Below are 22538 nucleotides of genomic sequence, written 5' to 3' on the forward strand. Positions count from 1 at the left end.
AAGAAGCCCTAGATATTGGCCAATAGTTTATAAATTAGTACTGCGTCCATATGCTTATTTGGGGCTAAAGGGCGGGGCAGAAACTTTCATCAACAGATCACAAGTTCAAGGACACCCTCTTTTCTACCAGCCTTGTCTATGTGAATGAAACATTTTCTCAAAAGAAATTAATTATAGAAATATGTGTACATGCTACAATATGGATGAAATGTAAAGGGAGGATACAAATTAAAATAGGTATTAGAAAAGGACAAACACTGTATCATTCTTCTGTTGGAAACTGAAATTAGTCAGATTTATAAGGGCAAGAAAAGAAATGCTGATTTACAGAGGCCAGGGAGAGGGCCCGTAGTGACGTACTGATGAAGGAGTGTATTGTTTCAGTTTTTCAAGATGATAAAACACTTAGGAGGAACAATGCATCTTATTTATGTATGTAACTAAAAACTAAATAAAGAAAAATACTTTAAATGATGCATCTCAAAAAGATTGTTTTACTGAGTTTCACAATTAAAACTGCATAAGTTATCAAAGTTTATGTGACATTTTACCAATTAGTCTAGAAACATGATAACTGTACCAACTAAGAAATGATAAGATTTTAGCATGCTTTCATCACACATGCCAACAAAGTATTAAAATTTTTGCCTTGACACAGAAATCAAATAATATAAACTTTAAATGCTACTGAAGATAATCATTAAACAGTGTACTTTTGCATTTCAGCTATTATTTTTTTTAAATTTGTTTAAAGTAAAAACAATCTTATTTTACATACCAATCCCAGTTCCCTCTCCTTCCCATCCTCCAATTCCCCTCATCCTCCTCCTATCTCATCCCCATCCACTCCTCAGGAAAAGGTTTTCCATGGGGATCATTAAAGTGTGTCACATAATTTGGGGCAACTTAGTCCCTCTCCTGCCCCCATGTGTCTAGACTAAGAGAATATCCCTCCACAGGGAATGCACTCTCAAAATCCATTTGTTCACTAGGGATAAAAACTGGTTCCATTGCTAGAGACCCCATAGACTTCCAAGGCTCCCCAAGGCTTCCTCTACATTCAGGGTGCCTGGTTTGATCTTGTGCTGGTTCCCCAGCTGTCAGACTGGAGTCTGTGAGCTGCTACTTGCTCAGGTCAGCTGTTTCTGTGGGGTTTCCCACCATGGTCTTGACCTCTTTGCTTATCACTCCTCTCTCTCTGCAAGAGGATTCCAGGAGTTTGGCTCAGTGCTTAGCTGTCGACCTTGGCTTTTGCTTTCATTGGCTACTGGATGAAGGCTCTAAGATGGCATTTAAGGTAGTCACCAATCTCATTATAGGGAAGGGCATTTAAGGTAGCCTCTCCACTATTGCTTAGATTCTTAGTTGGGGTCATCCTTGTGGATTCCTGGTGATTTCTCTAGTGCCAGGTTTCTCATTAAGCCCATAACAGCTCCCTCTATTAGGATATGGAAAGAGTCTCTGTCTTCAATGCATATGTTCTATACATGTACACAGAGATCCATAAAGAAATACACATGTAGATGGACAGACAGACACGAGAGCAGAGGTGTGAACTTGTTGGTTCATATTTAATTCTGGTAAGTTTTTGAGGGAAAGGTATTTTTCATAGTCATCTGCATTCCAAACTGCACAGAGATACCAATTCCTCTGTGTAGTCCTAATGAGCTGTTTTGATTGTTTATTGGTGAAAAGAGGGAAACAAAAGAAAACTTATTTATTGGTGGTGGCTCTGAAACTCATAGAAAAACCACTTTTTTCAGATTGCATCACTTCTGGTTAGAGCTCATCAGCATTTCTTATACCCTGTGGAATGGAGAAATAGAGACAACTTGACAAATGAAACACTGGAAAACCAGTGGTATCCTATCCATGTAGTTATATTGACCTGATACCTAAGCTACAGAGTCCATGGTCAAGCCTTAAATTCCAATCTTCCTGAGGTAGGAGTGCCAGTCATACATCCCATAATCATACAGGCCAACTGAGGACTTGGGTATGTTCATGCAGAGAGACAGAGGTGTGGACCAGTTGGCATCTCAGCCTTGCCATACTAGAAGGTGGGATCTGGATTTTGTGGAAATCAGGAAGCAATCCTTAACCTCTCTCTGTTACTAAACCCTTTGGAGCAAACTGACCAGGAAAACAGATGTCAGTATTGGTGAGACAGTAGCAGATCTTCAGGTGATGTGACATCACATTTCATTCTCTGCCAGTCTCAGGATGTACATTTCTATGCAGTGACGTAAGTCATAGGAGTTGCCATTTATAACTTGAAACATCACTGATAAATCTTGTAGCATAGTTCAAAAGATTTTTAAATAGTCAATATGTATATCATTCTGGGTTTTTTTAAAGATTTTTTAAATGTATATATGTGTGAGTGCCTGTGTTAATGTATCTGTTCTATATTCATGCAATGTGTACCATGGATATCAGAAGAGAGTGTTGGATCCCTGAAGTTATATGCTCCGATGGGCCATCCAATATGGGTGTTGAAAGCCAAATCCAGGCCTTGTGCAAGAGCAGAAATTGCCCTTAAACACTGAGCCATCTCTCTAGTCCCAAGCATCCCATTTTAATTAATGAACATAAAAGTATAAAATTTTAGTAAAGCTGTTAAAGAGTTCATTATAATCTCATGTGCATGGCCTAGCATATAACTGATATCAAAATACAAAAGAGAATGAGTAGTACTTTCAGAATGAGCAAAGGCATTGCATTACAATGAGAAGCAGAAATATAACTACAGAAAATAATGTGGATCAGGCCCAAACAACTGAAAGATAGATGGAAAAAAATAAGCAAATAGAGGTTGAGCAGAAGGCATGATTCACACTAGATTTGGAATTTTTTTTCACCGAGGCAGTTTTCTTAGTCTGCATTCCATTGTTTTGATAAAATGATGACCATAATCAACTTGGGAAAGAAACAGGCTTATTTGGCTTATACATTCTGGATCACAGTACCTTTGGGGAAGCCAAGTTAAGAACTGAAGCAGAAACCATGGAGAAATGCTGCTTACTGGCTTCCTTCTCCTGGCTTACTCAGCCTGCTTTTTATATACTCCATGACCACCTGCCCAGTGGCGGTGCTGTTTATGTGAGTGGGACCTTACCACACTAATTAATCATCAATTAAGAAAAGCCCCACAGGCTTATCTACAGGCCGGTCCTATGGAAACACAATTTTCAGTCGAGATTCCCTCTTTTCAGATGACTTGAGCTTGTGTCAGCTGACAAAAACAATTTAGTCATCACAGCAGGGAGCAGTCCTTGGAAAGACTTCACTAGTAGCTGAGTGTCAACTATTTGGGTGTGATGCTAACAAATGAATCGAGGAATGATCACATGGTTACATGTCTGCCTAAGCTATTCGTATTATGACACAATGATGTCTTCTACAAAATTCATGACAACAACCACAAAGTCAAGTTAAGAAAATGATCACTGAAACCACAATAATGTTTTAGTTGTTCGTGGATTCGTGTTGGTCTTCTTTCACAGCTATCCTTGGATGCGCTTGGAACTTGAGAAAGTGATTTTCAGAGGGATCTGGGTATCAGAGCACATGTAAATGGTGAAGGCTCAGAGAAAAAGTGGGAGAGGTAATAGATGATGGATAGACAGAGAGATGATGGATAGATGATAGATAGATAGATAGATAGATAGATAGATAGATAGATAGATAATGGATAGATGATAGATAGCTTAGATGACATGATCAACAGACAGAATAAGTTGTGATAAGCAACAGACATGTATCTTTCTAGATATGTAGGCATTACATCTATTTATAAGTAAGTGCATGTTTTAGCCACGTTCCAGTTAGTCTAGCATGCCCATCTGAGGGAGAAATTAGTCACAAAGGCTTCTCAGTGAATGGTCCATCAATGGCTAGGGAGAAAACAAATTTCCCCTCACACGATTCAACTTGGCCTTGGTTTGTAGATACTCATTTAGTTCCTTTTGTTTGCTTGCTTGCTTTTAAATTAAACCTCAAAGTCATGTCTGTCTTTGCAAAAAAATTGTCTTACAAAGAATTTAAACACTTTTCATTAAAAGAATAATATATATCAGTTCAGAACACCATTTTGTATAAAGTTTGTGGCCTTAAGGGACGAAGGAAACATTGAAAAGGGAGCCGCTTTGAAAATAACAGCACAAGCCTAATCCTGGGAAGTATTTAGGACATGTGATCTTAAAAATCACCTGGTTGCCCCTGATAAAGTCCCCATTACCTATGTTATCAACATGGGGAAGCAGATGTCAACAGCCCAAGACCTCTCTCCTTTCTGCATTTCTCAACTCTGGTCATCATGTTCTTCACTCGCAGTCTCCAGAAATCCAATGTTCCACAAGAATATGAAGATGAAGTTTCGACTCTGCTCCTTCCAACAGTCCCATCCTGCTTCAACCTTACAATTACTCCAGCTGAGTTCCCATGAGAAAAAAAACAGCAGGGAGGCTATTTCAAATCAGATTTTAAAAGAAAACCAACTAGCAGATTCACTAACTTTAGAAAGAGCTGCACTTCACTTCTTTGTATTCTCTGTATAAATTAATTATACAAGATAGTTGGCTTCACTGTGAACCTTTTACATGGGCATGAAATATGTCAATTGTATCTACCACTGATAAATCGTTATTTTAAACAACTAAATTTTCCCCCTATACAGGTCATTTGTCAGAGAGCTACCATGCACAAATCTTCCCATCAGCCAGTTTTCATTTTATTTTTTTTCATATTCTCCACTTTTAGTGATTCTCTGTGGCTTTCACAAGTCCTTTACAAATAATTCTCATTGATATTCCAATATTACAGGTAAAGAGGGAAAATGAGACATGATAAATACATTTTTTTCCAGTTTAAATTTAGATAAGAAACAAGGTTGCTTCACAAGTCAGTTCCAGGTCCCTCTCCCTTTCCCTCCCCTCCTCCCATGCCCCCCCCAACCCCCCCCGTTATCCCCTCATTCCCCCAGGGAGGGTGAGGCCCTCCATGGGGGTGTCCATAGTCTGTCATTTCATATAGGGCAGGGCCTAGACCCTTCCCCAAGAGTTCAGGGTGAGAGTGCACCTCACATTGTTCTATGGGAGTCCAAAGTCCATGTGTATACTTGGGATGGGTACTGATCTGCTGCCCAAGGCTCAATAGATTACCTAGGCCTCCTCACTAACACCCAGATTCAGGGGGTCTTGATCAGTCCCATGCTGGATTCCCAGGCTGATGCCTGGGATTCGAGAGTTAACCTTTGTCTGGTCAGCTGTTTCTGGGGGTTAAACCAGCCCAGTCTTAATCTCTTTGATCATCAGTCCTCCCTCTCATTTTAAAATCCCATTTTAACATTTATTGTGCTGAGCTGGATCCAGTGACTAGGATTTTGGCTGTTTAGGTGTCTACACTATGTGACATAGCCACATAGAATGGCAGTATGCAGGGATGGAAAATAGCCTGAGATACTCTTACAGCAGGAATACTTGAGGTGCAAGATAAAGGATGACAGGAATCTACTTCCTAGCCTCATGCTTAGGTCATAGTCCAAGCTGAATGTAGCATCCACGAGCCCCATGGAGGAAGGCAGGTGAGAATCACTGGATCATTGCAAGTCATTTGACCACGTGGGTGTTAGGAGGCAGGGCCACCATGCCCAGCCACTGTCTCACTGCTGGGGCAGAGCCCAGAGTCAGAATAAAAGGGCTGAGAGGCAGAGCATCTCCATTCACTCACCTCCAGAGTTGCCCAAGGATCTTTTTGCTGCCTGTCACCTTGGTAAGTCTTCATGGGGGGCAAGAGCATGGACCTATCAGAGGGAAGCTGAGAGGAGAACTGGAGAAGAGGCCCAGAAAACACACTGACAGCATAGAAGGGAGGAAGGGACCAAAGCTGGGAGGAAGGAGGTGGACTAAGAAGTAAATCGGTGGCTTTGACTTCTGATTGTGGAGAGGATAATGTGTCCTCAATGGAGCTGTCCATTATGACAGGAACCTAAGGGCAGTGGACCTTGTCAGGCTTTGCTGGGAGAGCTCCCCTCTGCTAACACAGCCTCGAGACAGCCTGCAAAGAAAGACAAAAAATGAGGAGAGGGCACCAAGCAATCTTTTGGCTTAGAAAACACGCAGAGCTGTGGATCTGGAATTTTATCACATGCTGCTCAGAATTTTTAAGATACAGCAACACAAGACTTGCCATGTCAACCAGTTCATAAGAGGTGTTGAGATGAGTTCAAAATTTCTTGAAATGAAGAACCAGACCTGGTTCACTTCTGCAGGAATGGATAAGCTAGATTTTTTTATTAAAGGGCATAAGATCACTGATCAGTAATTGCTATTTTCCTCTCTGACATCATTATCATCATCTTGGGCTGCTTAGGGGACTGATGGAATCTCGTAAGAATCTCCATATGACATACAATAGTACTAGATGAAGACCAATTACATTGTAAAAGATGTCAGAGAAATGTAAGTGGAGGAGGAAGTTATTCTGAATATGATGTGAAATATCTCAAATTAAAGGTTACAGTAAAAACAAGTTTTAAAATGAATAAGTGCCTCTTCTCTCTTGTCAAAACTTGCAAGATAATTTGCCTCTGTGGGCCAGTACTGTAAGGGCCTTGGAATTTGTTAGAAATAAAACTACTGAATACGGAGTTTCTATGAATAACAGTGATACTTAGAGGTGGATAGGATACACTAAGATTCTGGGTCTGATTTGTGTGTTACTTTTCCACAGCTCCTGAGCACTCACCAGCTGAGATGTCCTGCCAGCAGAGCCAGCAACAGTGCCAGCCCCCTCCCAAGTGTGCTCCCAAGTGCCCTCCCAAGTGCCAGACACCTAAATGCCCCCCTAAATGCCCCCCTAAGTGCCCCCCTAAGTGCCCCCCTGTGTCATCCTGCTGCAGCCTGGGGTCTGGTGGCTGTGGCTCCAGCTCTGGTGGCTGCTGTGGCTCCAGCTCCGGGGGCTGCTGCAGCTCTGGGGGTGGCGGCTGCTGCCTGAGCCACCACAGGCCCCGCAGATCTCTTCGTCGCCATCGTCACAGCTCTGGATGCTGTAGCAGTGGTGGCAGCAGTGGTTGCTGTGGCAGCAGTGGTGGCAGCAGTGGCTGCTGTGGCAGCAGCGGGGGCAGCATTGGCTGCTGTGGCAGCAGCGGGGGCAGCAGCGGCTGCTGTGGCAGCAGCGGTGGCAGCAGTCAGCAGTCTGGAGGCTGCTGCTGACCTGAGCCGTTAATATTTAGACAAGCCCTGCAGGAGAAAGCCATGTTCAGAGTCCTGACCCTTACTTTTGTTATTCTCTGCTCCTGCTGCCCTCAGTGCCCTGGGCTTCGAGATGTAGTCTTATGGGAAATTCTGAATGTTCCCCTCTGTTAAAGGGCCTGTCTTCTGTTTCAGCGTAATAAACTCTTCCATTACAATCTTCTAAAGACTCTTCATCATTTGGCAAACATCTTACAGATCAGCTGAGTCAATAAAGGCTCAGTTGTTCCAAAGATGATTCAGAAGCCTGAATCTGTGTGGAACAGGAATAGGACGGCTCACAGGGTGTGGACAGTGGTTCCTCAACTGCCCTTACTACACACATTAATGATCATCTATCTCACATGCTGTCCATTGATATTATTGTCATCTTATGGGTACATATCTGTTTTTTTCTGGCTTTCTATCTTTTACTCTCTTGTGTTAATAATTACTATGTTAGCATTTCTAACAGACGGTGTAATGTGAGAGCTCAGCAACACCTAGAACATGTCACTTTTTTGGATATTGCTATCAAGCTGTATGTCCATTAAATGGAAGATGTGTGGCTACTTATTCTGTCAATAAGCTATGATTTGATTCTAACCTTTCTACTTAGTGAGAATTAGCTAGAAGAATCACAGGACACATATTTTAGAACAATCATAAACTTCATCAAAGAATTCAAGGAGTTTAAAAATCACAAAGATGAAGTTCAATTAATTTCAACCAAATAAATGCCTGAGTGATGCTCAAAGAAATAGAAACACAGAGCTGATGCAAACAACAAAGACGATCTAGTATTTGAAAATTGAATTCAAAACAGAGATTGAGACATTGAAGAGAACTCAAGCTGAAATGAAGACAGCATTGAAAAAGCTAATAACCCCACCAGAAACTCAAGGAAAAGCATGATGAGTAGAAGGAATCAAGCAGAAGGCAGAGTATCACGATTCAAAGACAAAATAGAAAATCTAGATCAGCAGTTCTCAAACTGTGGGTCACAAGTCCATTGGCAAACCTCCATCTCCAAAACTATTTGCATTACAATTTGTAACAGCAAAATCACAGTTATGGAGTAGCAGTGAAATAATCTTATGGTTGGGGATCATCACAACTAGATTGAAGGGTTGTAATATTAGAAAGGTTGAGAACCATTGATCTACATAAAATAAACAAAGAATAGTAAATAATCTAGATGCAATAAGCGAAGAATATTAAATGATTTTTAAACCACTGGGGGAAAAACTTGTAGGAAATGTAGGGCACAATGAAAAGAGCAACCATTCTAATTATAGGAAAAGATGAGAGAGAAGAATTTCAGGTCAGTGGCATAGACAGATCTTCAATAAGATCATGGGAGAATAACTTATCTGAACTAGGGAACAACACACCCCTTTGGGGATACAAGAAGCACACATAGAACTCCAAATATACAAGAGTAGAAAAAAATCCCCGTGGTATTTCATAGCTAAAAACTAAGTATGCAGAGCAAAAAAGTATATGGAAAACTGAAAGACAACAACAACAACAAACAAACAAACCCTTTGGTCACATACAAGGATAAAACCTATCAGAATGGTTTCTCAATGTAAACTTTGAAAGTCCAAGAACCTAGAGCATTGCATTCCAAGTACTGAAAGCCCACAACTGCAAACCTAAACTGATGTACTTAGTGACACTACCCACTCTAATTGATAAAGTCTAAAATCTCCTGTATTTGGGAACTAGAGATGGCTCAGTGGTTAAGAGCATGTTATTCCTCCAGAGGATCCAAGTTTGATTCTCAGCAGCCACATCAGTTGGCTAATAACCATCCTTAACTCCAGTTCCAGGAAAATCAGGCTCCTCTGGCCTCTGTGCTCACCCATACTCATGTGAGCATGTGTTTCATTAAAATATAAAGAAAATATAGGAAAAATGTTTCAGAATGAAAAGAGGAATGATCATAGTCAATGGACTGTGAACCAAAATATGAAGCCATAATTACTAAAAGACAGAGTATTATTGAGAACAGAAGAAAAAGCAACAGAACAACCAACACAGTGACAATTAACATATACATTTCTTTTCCCCTTTTATTAAACATAGGTTACTTTCACATATAATATGAGTATAGCTCCTCCTCCCTGTATTCATGCAGTTCTTCACCACTTCCTCTCCCATCCGGATCCATGCCCTTTCTGTCTCTCATTAGAAAAGAGATAATATACAAAAATAAAATCTAATAAGAGAAAAGAAAATCCATCATATAGAAGTTGGGCAAGACAAGCCTACGGGAAAATAAAAGAGCCACAAGAAAAGGCACAAGATTTAGAGACACACTTATTTACACATTCAGGAGTCCCATGAATATACTAACCTGAAAGCTACACTTTACTTGCAGAGCACCTCGTGAAGATCTGTGTAGATACTGTGAGTGCTGACTCAGTCTCTGTGAGCTCATATGCTTTGTAGAGTTGTTTTAGAAGGCCACGTTCTGGTGCCCTCTGTCCTCTCTGTCTCCCCAATTGTTTCTTCCCCCTCTTCCACAGAGTTTTCTGAGACACAGGGGAAGGTTTTGATGGAGATATCCTATTTAGAGGTCTGAACACACACATAATAACTTTAAATATTAATAGCATCAACTTTCCAATCACAAGATACAGACTCAATGAATGGATCAAGAAAAAAAATTTCATTCATCAACAAAAACATATCTTAGCTTTAAAGATAGAAGAAGTAGTTTTGATGTGTATTTCCCCAGTGGCTGAGAATTTTGAAAATTTCTTTAAGTATTTCTTAGTCATTTGAGTTTCCTCTATTGAGAATTATCTATTTAGATATGCGCTCCAGTTTTATTGTGTTATTTGTTTTCTTGATATCTAGTTTCTTGAGTTCTTTATATATTTTGGATATTAGCAATCCTCTATAAGATGTGTAGTTGGTAAAAATATTTTACCATTCTATGTGCTGCCACTTTTTCTGAATGATGGTGTCCTTTGTCATACAGAAGATTCTCAATTTCATGAGATCCCTATAGTAATTGTTGATCTTACTCCCTGCTCTAGGGGTGTTCTCTTCAGAAAATCTTTTTTCCTCTGTCAGTATCAAAATATCTAGTTTTATGTTGGAGTTCAGTTTTGTGCAGGGTATGAATCTCTTCCAATTCTTTTAGATGCAGCCATTCAGTTTGACCAGTACCAATTTTTGAAGATGCTCTTTTTATTTCAGTGTGTATTTCTGGCATTCTTAAAATCAAAAATCAGGTGTCTACAAGTGTCATTGTTGTTCTTTTTTCTCTTTGGGGGGCATCTCCCAAATAAATACGTGGAGACTTATTCTATGAATGCCTCATCTTAGCTTGGCTTGCTTCTAGCCAGCTTTTCTAACTTAAATTAACCAGTTTCTTATCTTGTACATTTTGCCTCTAGGCATTTTGCCTTTCTTTATTCTATGAGTCTTTCTTGCCTTGTTATTTCGTGGCTGGATGTGTGGCTGGTTCCTGGTGTCTTCCTCTTCTCTTTCTCTCTCGTTCTCTCTCTCTCTCTCCTCTCTCTCTCTCTCTCTCTCTCTCTCTCTCTCTCTCTCTCTCTCTCTCTCTCTCTCTCTCTCTCTCTCTCTCTCTCTCTCTCTCTCTCCAGGCAGGGTTTCTCTGTGGCTTTGGAGGTTGTCCTGGAACTAGCTCTTGTAGACTAGGCTGGTCTCAAACTCACAGAGACCCACCTGCCTCTGCCTCCCAAGTGCTGGGACTAAAGGTATGTGCCACCAATGCCTGGTTCCTTTTCTCCTTTCCTCACCCCTCCTTCATCTCTTCTTTTGAATATAGATTTTTTTCCTCTTTATTCTCTCTGCATGGCGTCCCTGCCTTACTTCTCACTCCTGCTTAGCTATTGCCTAGGTCCTCCAGCAGGTAGAGAGGGGGAAGGGCTGAGCAGGATGGTGTGTGTGTCAACAACTCAAACACTCCCCCCTGCTAGTTACCAGGGGAAAAATACGCACTGAGCCAGGAGACTGTCGAAGCAGAATCTCAATTTATTTTAACAGGTATGAACTTATATACCTGAGGGCTGAAGCAGGGAATGGGAATCATAAGATAGGGTAAGGCCATGAGGAGTAAGGGCCAATAATATTCCATCAACCTGGCAGGTAGGTAGGCAGGAGGCAATCTTATACCAGGTCTGACTGAGTCACCCTCATGTGGAGGTTACAGGTCAGAGACAGGTCGTCAAACTCCAGCCACTGGGAGTTTACACTGGGCCTCACATCCGAGCCATTTTTAGGTCCAACAATTCAGCTCTATTAGACCAATCAGTTGTTTTAGACAGGCAAAGCAACACAGCTTTACAGAGTTAAACAAATGCAGTATAAAAGAATGCAACACATCTTTGAAGCAATAAACAAATATTCCACAGCATAAACAAATGTAAGAAATTTTAAACTAATATTCCACAACACACAAGTGTGTGTATTTATGTCTGGGTCCTCAGTTCAATTGCATTGATAACGTGTCTGTTTTTTGTGCCAGTACTATGCTGTTTTACTACTATAGCTCTGTGGTACAATTTGAAATCAGGGATGACAATACCACCCTTTTTCTTTTATTGTTCAGGATTGTTTTAGCCATCCTATGTTTGTGTGTGTGTGTGTGTGTGTGTGTGTGTGTGTGTGTGTGTGTGTGTGCGTCCACATTAAGATTTCCTTTTAAGTTATGTGAAGAACTGTGTTGGAATTTTGATGGGGATTTCATTGAATCTTTAGACTGATTTTGGTAGGATGGCCATTTTTATCATGTTAATCCTACAGGTCCATGAGCATGGGAGATATTTGTATCTTTTGATATCTTTTTCAGTGACTAGAAGATTCTATCATACAAATCTTTTACTATGTAGTAAAAGATACCCTAATATTTTATATTATTTGAAGTTGATATTTAAGGTGTCGTTTCCCTGAATTCTTTCTCAGACCATTTGTCAATTGGAGGGCTACTGATTTTGTGACTTAATTTTTGTATACAGCTACTTTGATGAAAGTATATGTAAGCTAATACTTCCTAATGGAATTTTGGGGACTCTTATCTATATTATCACACCATCTGCAAATGAAGATATTTTGACTTCCTTTTAAATTTGCATTCCTTTGAAGACTTTCAGCTTTCTTATTGATTTAGCTAAGATTTCAAGTACTATATTAAATAGATGTGGAGAGAGTTGACAACTTTGTCTTGTTCCTGATTTTAGAGGAATTGCTTTGAGTTTCTCTATTTAAATTGATGTTGGCTATAGACTTGCTGTAAATCGCCTTTATTTTGTTGAGATATGTCCTGGCATCCCAAATATCTCTAGGATATTTTTGTCATTAAGGTACATTGAATTTTGTAAAAAGTCTTTTTTATTTCTAATAACATAATAATGTGGGTTTTATCTTTTACTTTGCTTACATGGTAGAATATATTTGTTGATTTATGTATCTTGAACCATAACTGCATTCTCTGGCATGAAGCCTATTTGATTATTATGGAATGTATTTTTGATGTGTTCTTGGAATCAGTCGACAAATATTTTATTTAGAATTTTTGCACCTATATTCATAGAGAAAGTGGTCTCTCATTCTCCTTCTTTGTTGGCGCTTTTTGTAATTCAGGTATCAGGGAACTATTGCCTTATAAAATAAATTAGACAATGTTCCTTCTGTTTCTATTTTGTGAACTAATTTTGAGGAGCACTGATATTTGATAATAAATTCTTCTTTGAAATTCGGGTAAAAATCTTTGCTAGCACCATCTGGTCCTAGGCTTTTTTATTTTTCAGCCTTGAGAGGATTTAATGACTGTTTCTATTTCATGAGGGTTTATATTTCTGTTTAAGTTTCTTATCTGATCTTGCTGTAACTTTGGTAAGTGGTATATATCTAGAAAGTTATCCACTTTTTTAGATTTCTCAGTTGGTGAGGTTTAGGCTCTTAAAGATTGCCCTTATGATTCTCTGGATTTGCTCCATGTCTGTTGTTACATCCTCCTTTTCATTTATAATTTTGTCAATTTGGGTCTTCTCTCTCCACATTTTCGTTAATTTACATAAGGGTTTGTCAGTCTTCTTGATTTTCTCAAGAACCAACTCTTTGTTTCACTGATTCTTGGTATTGGTTTGTTTCCTTGTTTCTGTTTTAATTAGCCACAAATTTGGTTATTTCTTGCTATCTACTCGGTTTTGATGTGATTTTTTTCTTTTTGTTCTAGAGATTTTAGGTGTGCTGTTAAGTTGCTGGTAGGAGATCTCTCCATTTTTGTTTGTTTGTTTTCATGTAGGTACTTAGTGCTATGAACTTGTCTCTTAGTGTTTCCCATAAATTTTAACATATCATGTATTCATTTTCATTCTATTCTATAAATTGTAGGATTTTTTTTATTAATTTCTGTCTTTACCCACTTTCCATGAGTTTGGAAGCTTTCTGTTGTTTTCATTGTTGTTGATATCCAGCTTTAATATATGGTGGCTCCAGTTTTTTTATTTTTATTTTAAAATTTAAATTAGAAATAAGGTTGCTTCGCTTGTCCCTCTGCCTTTCTCTCTCCTCCTCCCATGCCCTCCCACTGACTCCCCCAACACTCCCTCATTTCCCAAAGGAGGGTGAAGCCCTTCATAGGGGTGTCCATAGTCTGTCATTTCATCCAGGGCAGGGCCCAGACACTCCCCCAAGAATCTAGAGTGAGAATGCATCTCTCATTGTGGGATGGGCACCCAAAGTCCATTTGCATGACAGGGATAAATACTGATCTACTAACCAAGGTCCCATAGATTGCCTAGGCCTCTTCACTGACACCCACATTCAGGGGGTCTTGATCAGTTCCATGCTGGTTTCCCAGCCATCAGTCTGAGATTCAAGAAATAGCCCTTTACTCATCAGTCCTCCTTCTCTGTCACTGGGCTCCTTGAGTTCAGCTCAGTGTTTAGTTGTGGGAGTCTGCCTCTGTTTCCCTCAGCCATTGGATGAAGGTTCGTTCCCCAGACTCTCTGGCCGTGGGATTGTAGGCTGGCACTCCCCAGATCTATGTCTAAAATCCATATATGAGAGAGTACATACCATGTTTGTCTTTTGTGACTGGGTTACCTCACTCAGGATGGTTTCTTCTAGTGCCATCCATTTGCCTGCAAATTTCAGAATTCCATTGTTTTTTCCTGCTGAATAGTATTCCACTGTGTAAATGTACCATATTTTTTCTAACCACTCTTCAGTTGAGGGGCATCTAGGTTGCTTCCAAGTTCTGGATATTACAAATAATGCTGCTATGAACATAGTGGAACAGATGTCCTTGTTGTATGGATGTGCATCTTTTGGATATATGCCTAAGAGTGGAATTGCTGATCTTATTGTAGGCTTATTCCCATTTTTCTGAGGATTCTACATACTGATTTCCAAAGTAGTTGTACGAGTTGGCACTCCCACCAGCAATGGAGGAGTGTTCCCCTTTCTCCACAAACTCTCCAGCATAAACTGTCATTGGTGATTTCCCCTGCAATGAGTATGTAATGTGTATGTAATGACCTCCTTTGTCTCTTTTGATTGATTTTATTTTAAAGTTTAATTTTTTTAGATATTAGGATTGCCATTCCTGCTTATTTCTTGGGTCCATTTGATTGGAAAATCTTTTCCCAACCTTTAACTCTGATGTAATGTCTGTCTTTGAGGCTGAGGTGTTTCTTGTATGCAGCAGAAGGATGGGTTCTGTCTTCGAATCCATTCTGTTAGCCTGTGTCTTTTATGGGCAAGTTAAGATCATTAATAATGAGGGATATTAATGACCATAGATTGCTCATTCTTCTTTCATTTGGAATGGTTGTTGGTGGTGGAATTATTTGTGGAAATCCACCCCTTTTTTCTTTTGGCTGTTTATAAGGTGGTATTATCTAATGACTATGTTTTTCTGGTTGTAGTTAATTTACTTGGGTTGGAGGTTTCCTTCCAGAACTTTCTGTAGGGCTGGGTTAGTGGATATATATTGCTTGAATCTAGTTTTGTCATGGAATGTCTTGTTTTTTCCGTCCATAGTGATTGAAAGCTTTGCTGGATATAGTCATCTGGGCTGGCATCCATGGTCTCTTAGTGTTGGTAGAATATCTCTCTAGAATCTTCTGGCTTTCAGAGTTTCCAGGGAGAAGTCAGGTGTAATTCTGATAGGTTTGTCTTTATATGTTACTTGACATTTTTCCTTAGCTGCTCTTAATATTCTTTCTTTATTCTGTATATTTGGGGTCTTGATTATTATGTGGCGAGGGGACTTTTTTGTGATGCACTCTATTTGGTGTTCTGTAAGCTTCTTGTACCTTCATTGGCATGTCTTTCTTTACGTTGGGAAAGTTTTCTTCTATGATTTTGTTGAATATATTTTCTGCCCCTTTGAGGTGGTTTTCTTCACCTTCTTCTATACCTATTATTCTTAGGTTTGGTCTTTTCATGGTGTCCCATATTTCTGGATGTTTTGTGTTAGGGATTTGTTGGATTTAAAATTTTCTTTGGTTGATGAATCAAGTTCTCCTAGTGTATCTTCAATACCTGAGATTCTGTCTTCCATCACTTGTATTCTGTTGGTTATGTTTGCATCTGTAGTACCTGACCATTTGCCCAGATTTTTTATTTACAGCCTTCCTTCAGATTGTGTTTTTTATTGAATCTATTTCAGTTTTCAACCCTTGCACTGTTTGAAATGTTTCTTTCAACGTTTGCTTTGTCTTTTTGTCCGTTTGTTGCATTTTTTGAATTTTTGGTTTGTTTTTTTTTTCTTCCATTTCTTGCATTTTTTGGTTTGCTTTTTCTTCCATTTCTTGCATTTTTTTGGTTTGTTTTTTTCTTCCATTCCTTTGAGGGATTTTCTATATCCCCTTTTAGGGCCTCTATCATTTTCATGAAGTTGTTTTTAAGGTCATTCTTTTCTGCTTCATTTGCTTTGGAATGTTGGAGTCTTGCTGGTGTGGAGTCTCTAGAATCTGGTGATGTCATATTTGTTTTTCTGTTGCTGAGTGTGTTTTTGTATTGTCTCTTTCCCATCCCTTCTCCTGGGTGCAGAAGGAGCCCCTTACTAGTCTGGTGGTTAGCGGACCAGAGTTCCCTTTCAGTGGGTGCAAGCAAGTCCAATACTCTAATAGTTCTTTTCTTCCTGGTCCTAGTCCTGGTCCCGTGGGTGGAGAAAAAGACCGGGAATCTGGGGTGCGTAGACTCCCACCTGGAGGGGAGACTCAGTGGCAGTCTCCAGGCACTGGAGCATGAGCCCAGAAACAGACACGGAGTTGCCTGATCCCATGGGTGGAGAAGAAGACAGGGAAACTGGGGTGCATAGACTTGTGCTGGGAGGGAAGGCTCATTGGCAGTCTACAGGCACTGGTCCCTGATCCCGTTGGTGGAAGAGAAGACCAGGAATCTGGGGTGTGTGGCTCCCACCAGGAGGTGAGGCTCTGTAGCAGTCCCCAGGCAGTCCCCAGGCACTGGAAGGCAGGCCCAGATACAGGGCCTGGTTTACCTGGCCCCCTGGTCCCATTGGTGGAAAAGAAGACCAGGAATCTGGAGTGTGTGGCTTCTGCTAGGAGGTGAGGCTCTGTAGCTGTCCCCAGGCACTGGAAGTCAGGCCAGATACAGGGCCTCGGCTCCCATTATTTTATGTAAGCACTTAGAGTTTGAACTTGCCTCACTACAGCATGTCATTTTAATCAAAAGAATAATTAACTAAAAAGTCACAACTATCCTAAACATCTATGCATCAAACTTAGGTGCACACAATTTCATAAAAAACTGTACACCGCCGGGCGTTGGTGGCACATGCCTTTAATCCCAGCACTCGGGAGGCAGAGGCAGGTGGATCTCTGTGAGTTCGAGGCCGGGCTGGACCGATAGCCTCCGAAACAATACAGGGAAACCCTATCTCGTAAAAACAAAAACAAAAACAAAAACCAAAAAAAAAACTGTACACCAATTATCATCAAACCCATAATAGTAGGTGATTTTGATACCCTACTTCTATAGACAGGCTATTAAACAAAAAAAATAAGCAGAGAAATATCAGTATTAAATGTCATCCTAGTACAGATGGATTTAGAGCTATCTACCCAAACACACACACTCACACACACACACACACACACACACACACACACTCACATTTCTTAGCAGTACATGGAAGCTTCTCTAAAATAGACTGCATCTTGGGATTCAAAATCCATCTTTAAAAATTCTGAAAGATTAAAATAATGTCTACTATCTTAAAGTAATAAATGCTTTTCCCTTTTAAAAAATTGAAAATAGATTTCCTTTCATACATCCTAATCAGTCTCCCCTCCCTCCACTCTTCCCACCTCCCTTCTTCCCCAGATCCACTGCCTCCTCCAGAAGGAGCAGGCCTCTAAGAGACAACAGTCAAACATTACAAAACAAAATATAACAAGACAAGGCAAAGCCATAACACTAAGACTGGACAAGACAACCCCACAGGGTATAAAGAGTCCCAAGAGCAGACAAAGGAGTCAAAGGTACACCCACTCCCACAGTTAGGAGTCTTACCAAAACACCAATACATCCACAACATATACACAAAGGACATGGTACAGGGCTCTACTGGTCCTATGCTCAATAAACAGAAAAAAAAATCTCTAGTAAGTGCATTAACTTGTGGAGTATCAACAATTTGTTACTGAATAATGAAAGGAGAATGTCAAGGAAGTCAAAGATGAAATCACAGAGATGTAAAAAGTTTCTTGCAACCAAGTGAAAATAAAACCAACACAACAAAAACTCTGGGACACACTAAAAGAAGACTTACGAAGAAATTTATACCTCTAAGTGCATACTTTTAAAGTATCATAAAAAGCACAAATAAATGACTTAGTGATGAAACAAAGTGAGAAAAACAAAAACAAACTGAATCCAAACCCAGCTCACAGCAAGAAATATTAAAAATCAGAGTCAAAATTAATGAAATTGAAACAAAGAAAATAATTTTAAAAAATCAGCAAATATTAGAGGCTGTTCTTTGAGGAAGATTGAGAGACTCTTGGTCCAAATAACCAAAAGAAAGGCAGAACCCCAAATAACAGAATCATAAATTAACATAGAGACACCACAATAAACAGCAAAGAATTTCTGAGTATTAAAAAGTAATACTTTAAAACATGTACTACATTGAGTTGGAAAATCTAAAAACTAAAAAAAGAAAGCACTAAGTTTTAGATTTTGCCAGCACACCAAAATTAAACCAAGAAGAGATGAACAACCTAAATAGTCCCATAGCTAATGAGGAGATTCAAACGGTAATAAACAAAGTGACACTCACCAATTAAAAGCCGTGCCACTGAAAAACATTCAAAGCCAGGTAAAAGACATTAAAAGAAAAATGTATAGCCAGTCCTTCTTAAACTATTCAAAAAAGAAAGAAAGAGATGGGAAAGAGAGAGAATAGAAAGAAAGAAAAGGAAACAGAAGCATTACCAAACACCTTCTATGAAGACTGTGTCACTCTAGCACCAAATCAAGTAAGGACACACCAAAAAAGAGAAGCTATAGACTTATACTCCTGCTGAACATAGACAAAAATGCCCAATAAAACACTTGCAAACAGGATACAGATATGCATCAAAAATTATACAGCATGAGTATGTTGGCTTTATCCTTGAGATGTAGGGATGATTCAACATAAGTCAATAAAAGTAATAAGCACAAAAGTGGACTTACTGATAAAAGTCACATGATGATCTCAACTGATGCAGAAAAAGGTTTTGACAAAATCCAACATGATTTATGATAAAAGTGCTAGAGAATGGAGCACCAGAGATAGCATCATTCAATGTAATGAAAGTTACATATGAGAAACCGTGCCCATTATCATCCTAAATGGAGAAAAATTGATGAAATAGCACGCAAATCATGAGTGAGACAGAGCTATCTACTATCTGCACTACTTTTCAACATTGTGTTTGAAGCACTATCTGGAGCAACAAGGCAAGAGAAGGAAATTAAGGGAGTACAAATAGGAAAAAAATAAGTCAAGATACCTCTATTAACAGGTAATGTGATATAGTGCATAAGAAATCCTAAAACTTTGGTCTCGGAGTTTTTAGAAATTAACAATATTAGCAATGTAGCAGGTCACAGAATCAGTTTTTTAAAATCAATAAGCCTTGACAAGCCTTAATACAAGGGGGCATGGTCCTTAGTCTTACTACAACTTGATATGCTATGTTTTGTTGATATCCACAGGAGGCCTGCCCTTTGTGAATAGAAACAGAGGAGGAGTAGGGGGAAGGACTGGGAGGAGAAGAGGGAGAGTTGTAAAATAAATAAAAAATTCAATAATTAAAAATGTGAAACATAAAATACTGAAACTGGAAAAGAAAACAAACAAACCAACATGTATGGTGCCCTCCAGAATACGGTATAGGAAAGGATTTTCTTTTTTTGATTGTTTGGGTTTTTTAAATTTTATTTCCATTAAGTAAGTAATTCTTTCCCAGCCAGATCACAGTTTCCCCTTACTCCCTCTTTTTCTCCTAGCCTCCTCCCCCACAACCTATGTTCTTCCCTTACATCTACTCCTCCTCCTTTCTATTTAGAAGAGGCAGCCCTTCCATGTATTACAGCCAGCCACGGTATATCAATTGTAGTAAGACAATGGCCTCCTCTCCTATTAAGGCTATGAAGTCATTGATTTTGGAGGAGAACCTACAAATGCCACTTTGCTAATCAACATAATTCCTAAATATATTCTAAATATCTATCCTTCTACCCACAGATAAGTATAAGTCTTATCCCTGACCAAGGAAACTTCTCTTGGCAACAGAAAGTGGCCATTGCATAAAACCACAATCTGGCAGTGGCACCAAGACCTATCCCAGGTATGAGGATTTATTATGCTGACCTAGCCCCCTGACAATGGGTAAGATATCCACACCAGCATTCAGGCAGATACTCAGAGAGCTCAAAGGGTCCTGTGTTGTGTGGCTACACAAGGACTCTGTACACACGTGCAAGCTTTCCCTTTTAAGAGAACAGACTACTATACACAGCAAAGCTTTCAACAATTATAGGTGGAGAAAACAAGATGTTCCATGACAAAACCAGATTTAAAAAATACATATCCACTAATCCAGCCCCACATAAAGTACTGAAAGGAAAACTTCAACCTAAGGAAGGTAACAATGCTCACAAAATCATAGGTAATAGATAATCCAACTTTATCAAAAGCCACAACAAAAAGCAGGGTAAATCCAAAGTAATGACAGCACCAACAACAAATCAAAAACAAATAAGAATTAACACTCAATGGTCCTTAATCTCCCTCAATATTAATGGTCTTAATTTGCCTATAAAAAGACACAGGCTAACAGAATGGATATGAAGACAGAATCCATCCTTCTGTTGCATACAAGAAACACACCTCAACTTCAGAGACAGACATTACCTCAGAGTAAAGGGTTAGGATAAGATTTTTCCAATTAAATGGACCCAAGAAACAAGGTGGTATAGCTATCCTAGTATCAAGCATGTTAGACTTCAAACTAAAATCAATCAAAAGAGATGAAGAAGGTTATTTCATATTCATCACAGGAAAAATCCATTAGGAAGAATTCTGAATTCTGAACATCTATGCCCCAAATACAAAGGCACCCTCGTTCGTAAAAGAAACATTACTAAAACTCAAATCACACATAAGACCTCACAGAGTTATAGTGGGTGACTTCAACACCCCATTCTCACAACTAGACAGGACCACCAGGCAGAAACTTAACAAAGAAATAAAGGAACTAACAGAAGTTATGACCCAATTGGTTTTAACAGACATCTATAGAACATTCCATCCAGACACCAAAGAATATACCTTCTTCTCAGTGCCACATGGGACCTTCTCTAAAATCAACCACATACTTGGCAACATAACAAATGTCAACAGGTACAAAAATATTGGAATAACCCCGTGTCTTATCAGACCACCAGTTTTTAAAGTTAGGCTTCACAACAACACAAATTGCAGAAACCCTACAAACTCATGGAAACTGAACAACACACAATTGCACCATTCCTAGTTTAAGGAAGAAATGAAGAAATTAAAGATTTCCGAGAATTCAATGAAAATGAAGACACAACATACCCAAACTTATGGGACACTTTGAAAGCAGTACTAAGAGCAAAGTTCATAGCACTAAGTGCCCACATGAAGAAACTGGAGAATAGTCATACTAGAGAAATAACAGTACAACTGAAAGCTCTAGAACAAAAAGAAGCAAACTCACCCTAGGGGAGTAGATGCCAGGAAATAATCAAATTGAGGGCTGAAATCAATAAAGTAGAAACTAGGAAAACAATACAAAGTATCAATGTAATAAAGCACTTTTAAGAAAGTAACTAAATGTGGGCTGATATCATCAAAATGTGCCATAGGCATACATGGAAAAGTTCTTATGGGAACCCTTTGTTTTAACGGTTAATGTATTATAACAATAATTTAAAAATTCTGATTTCTTCTAGAGAATATCAATTTCATTGTTTACTGGTAGATTAATATTTCTGGGGATCATATGGGATGGAGGGAATGATGTCTATACAGGTCTAAATAGGTGGAAAAGAGAAAATTCTGTGAGATACTGCATGCATATTCTTCTATGTGAGGCAAAATGAATAAAAAAAACACATCCTTCCATATCGGGGCATGGCATTTCAAGGGCAAGAATCCTTACTAATTCACTCATATGTATGTGCATTCATACAGCAAGGACATCTGTTCCACTATGTTTATAGCAGCATTATTTGTAATAGCCAGACCTGGAGGCAACCAAGATATCCCTCAACTGAAGAGTGGATAGACAAAATGTGGTACATTTACACAATGGAGTGCTCCTCAGCAGAAAAAAAACAATGGAATCTTGAAATTTGCAGGCAAATGGATGGCACAAGAAGAAACTATCCTAAATGAGGTAACCCAGTTACAAAAAGACAAACATGGTATGTACTTACTCATATATGGATTTTGGACATGAAACAGGGGAATGCCAACCTACAATCCCACCACCAGAGAGTCTGGGATACAGGGAGGAACCTAAGAGAGATATGCATGGTATTCCAGAGAAGGGGAATGGGACAGGATCTCCTGAGTAGACTTGGAACATGGTTGGAGGGGACGTGGAGCTGGTGAAAAGTTAGGGGGAGAATAGCAGGTGAGAGAAGCACATGGGGGAGCAGGAAGTTTGAGTCAGGGGAAGAATAGAGGAGAGCAGGATGGGAGATACTATAATAGAGGGAGTCATTATAGGTTTGAGGAGAGATCTAGCACTAATGAGATTTCTAGAGATC

The 22538-nt window shown here is 39.3% G+C and overlaps 1 protein-coding gene across 1 annotated transcript; it reads left to right on the plus strand.

Annotated features, from left to right (window-relative positions):
* The first annotated feature begins 5699 nt into the window (after positions 1-5699).
* On the plus strand, positions 5700-7411 carry LOC101830357 (late cornified envelope protein 1C-like). Its single transcript, XM_040752302.1, has 2 exons — positions 5700-5772; positions 6733-7411. Exon 2 carries the CDS (start codon positions 6756-6758, stop codon positions 7212-7214), a length of 459 nt encoding a protein of 152 aa, XP_040608236.1. The 5' UTR covers positions 5700-5772; positions 6733-6755; the 3' UTR covers positions 7215-7411.
* The last annotated feature ends 15127 nt before the right edge of the window (positions 7412-22538 follow it).

The sequence above is a fragment of the Mesocricetus auratus genome, unplaced genomic scaffold (genome assembly GCF_017639785.1).
Source record: "Mesocricetus auratus isolate SY011 unplaced genomic scaffold, BCM_Maur_2.0 Super-Scaffold_100009, whole genome shotgun sequence".
NCBI classification, from domain to species: domain Eukaryota; kingdom Metazoa; phylum Chordata; class Mammalia; order Rodentia; family Cricetidae; genus Mesocricetus; species Mesocricetus auratus.

Coding starts and splice junctions, on each gene's coding strand:
- LOC101830357 (XM_040752302.1), top strand. CDS start 6,756: ATGTCCTGCCAGCAGAGCCAGCAACAGTGCCAGCCCCCTCCCAAGTGT.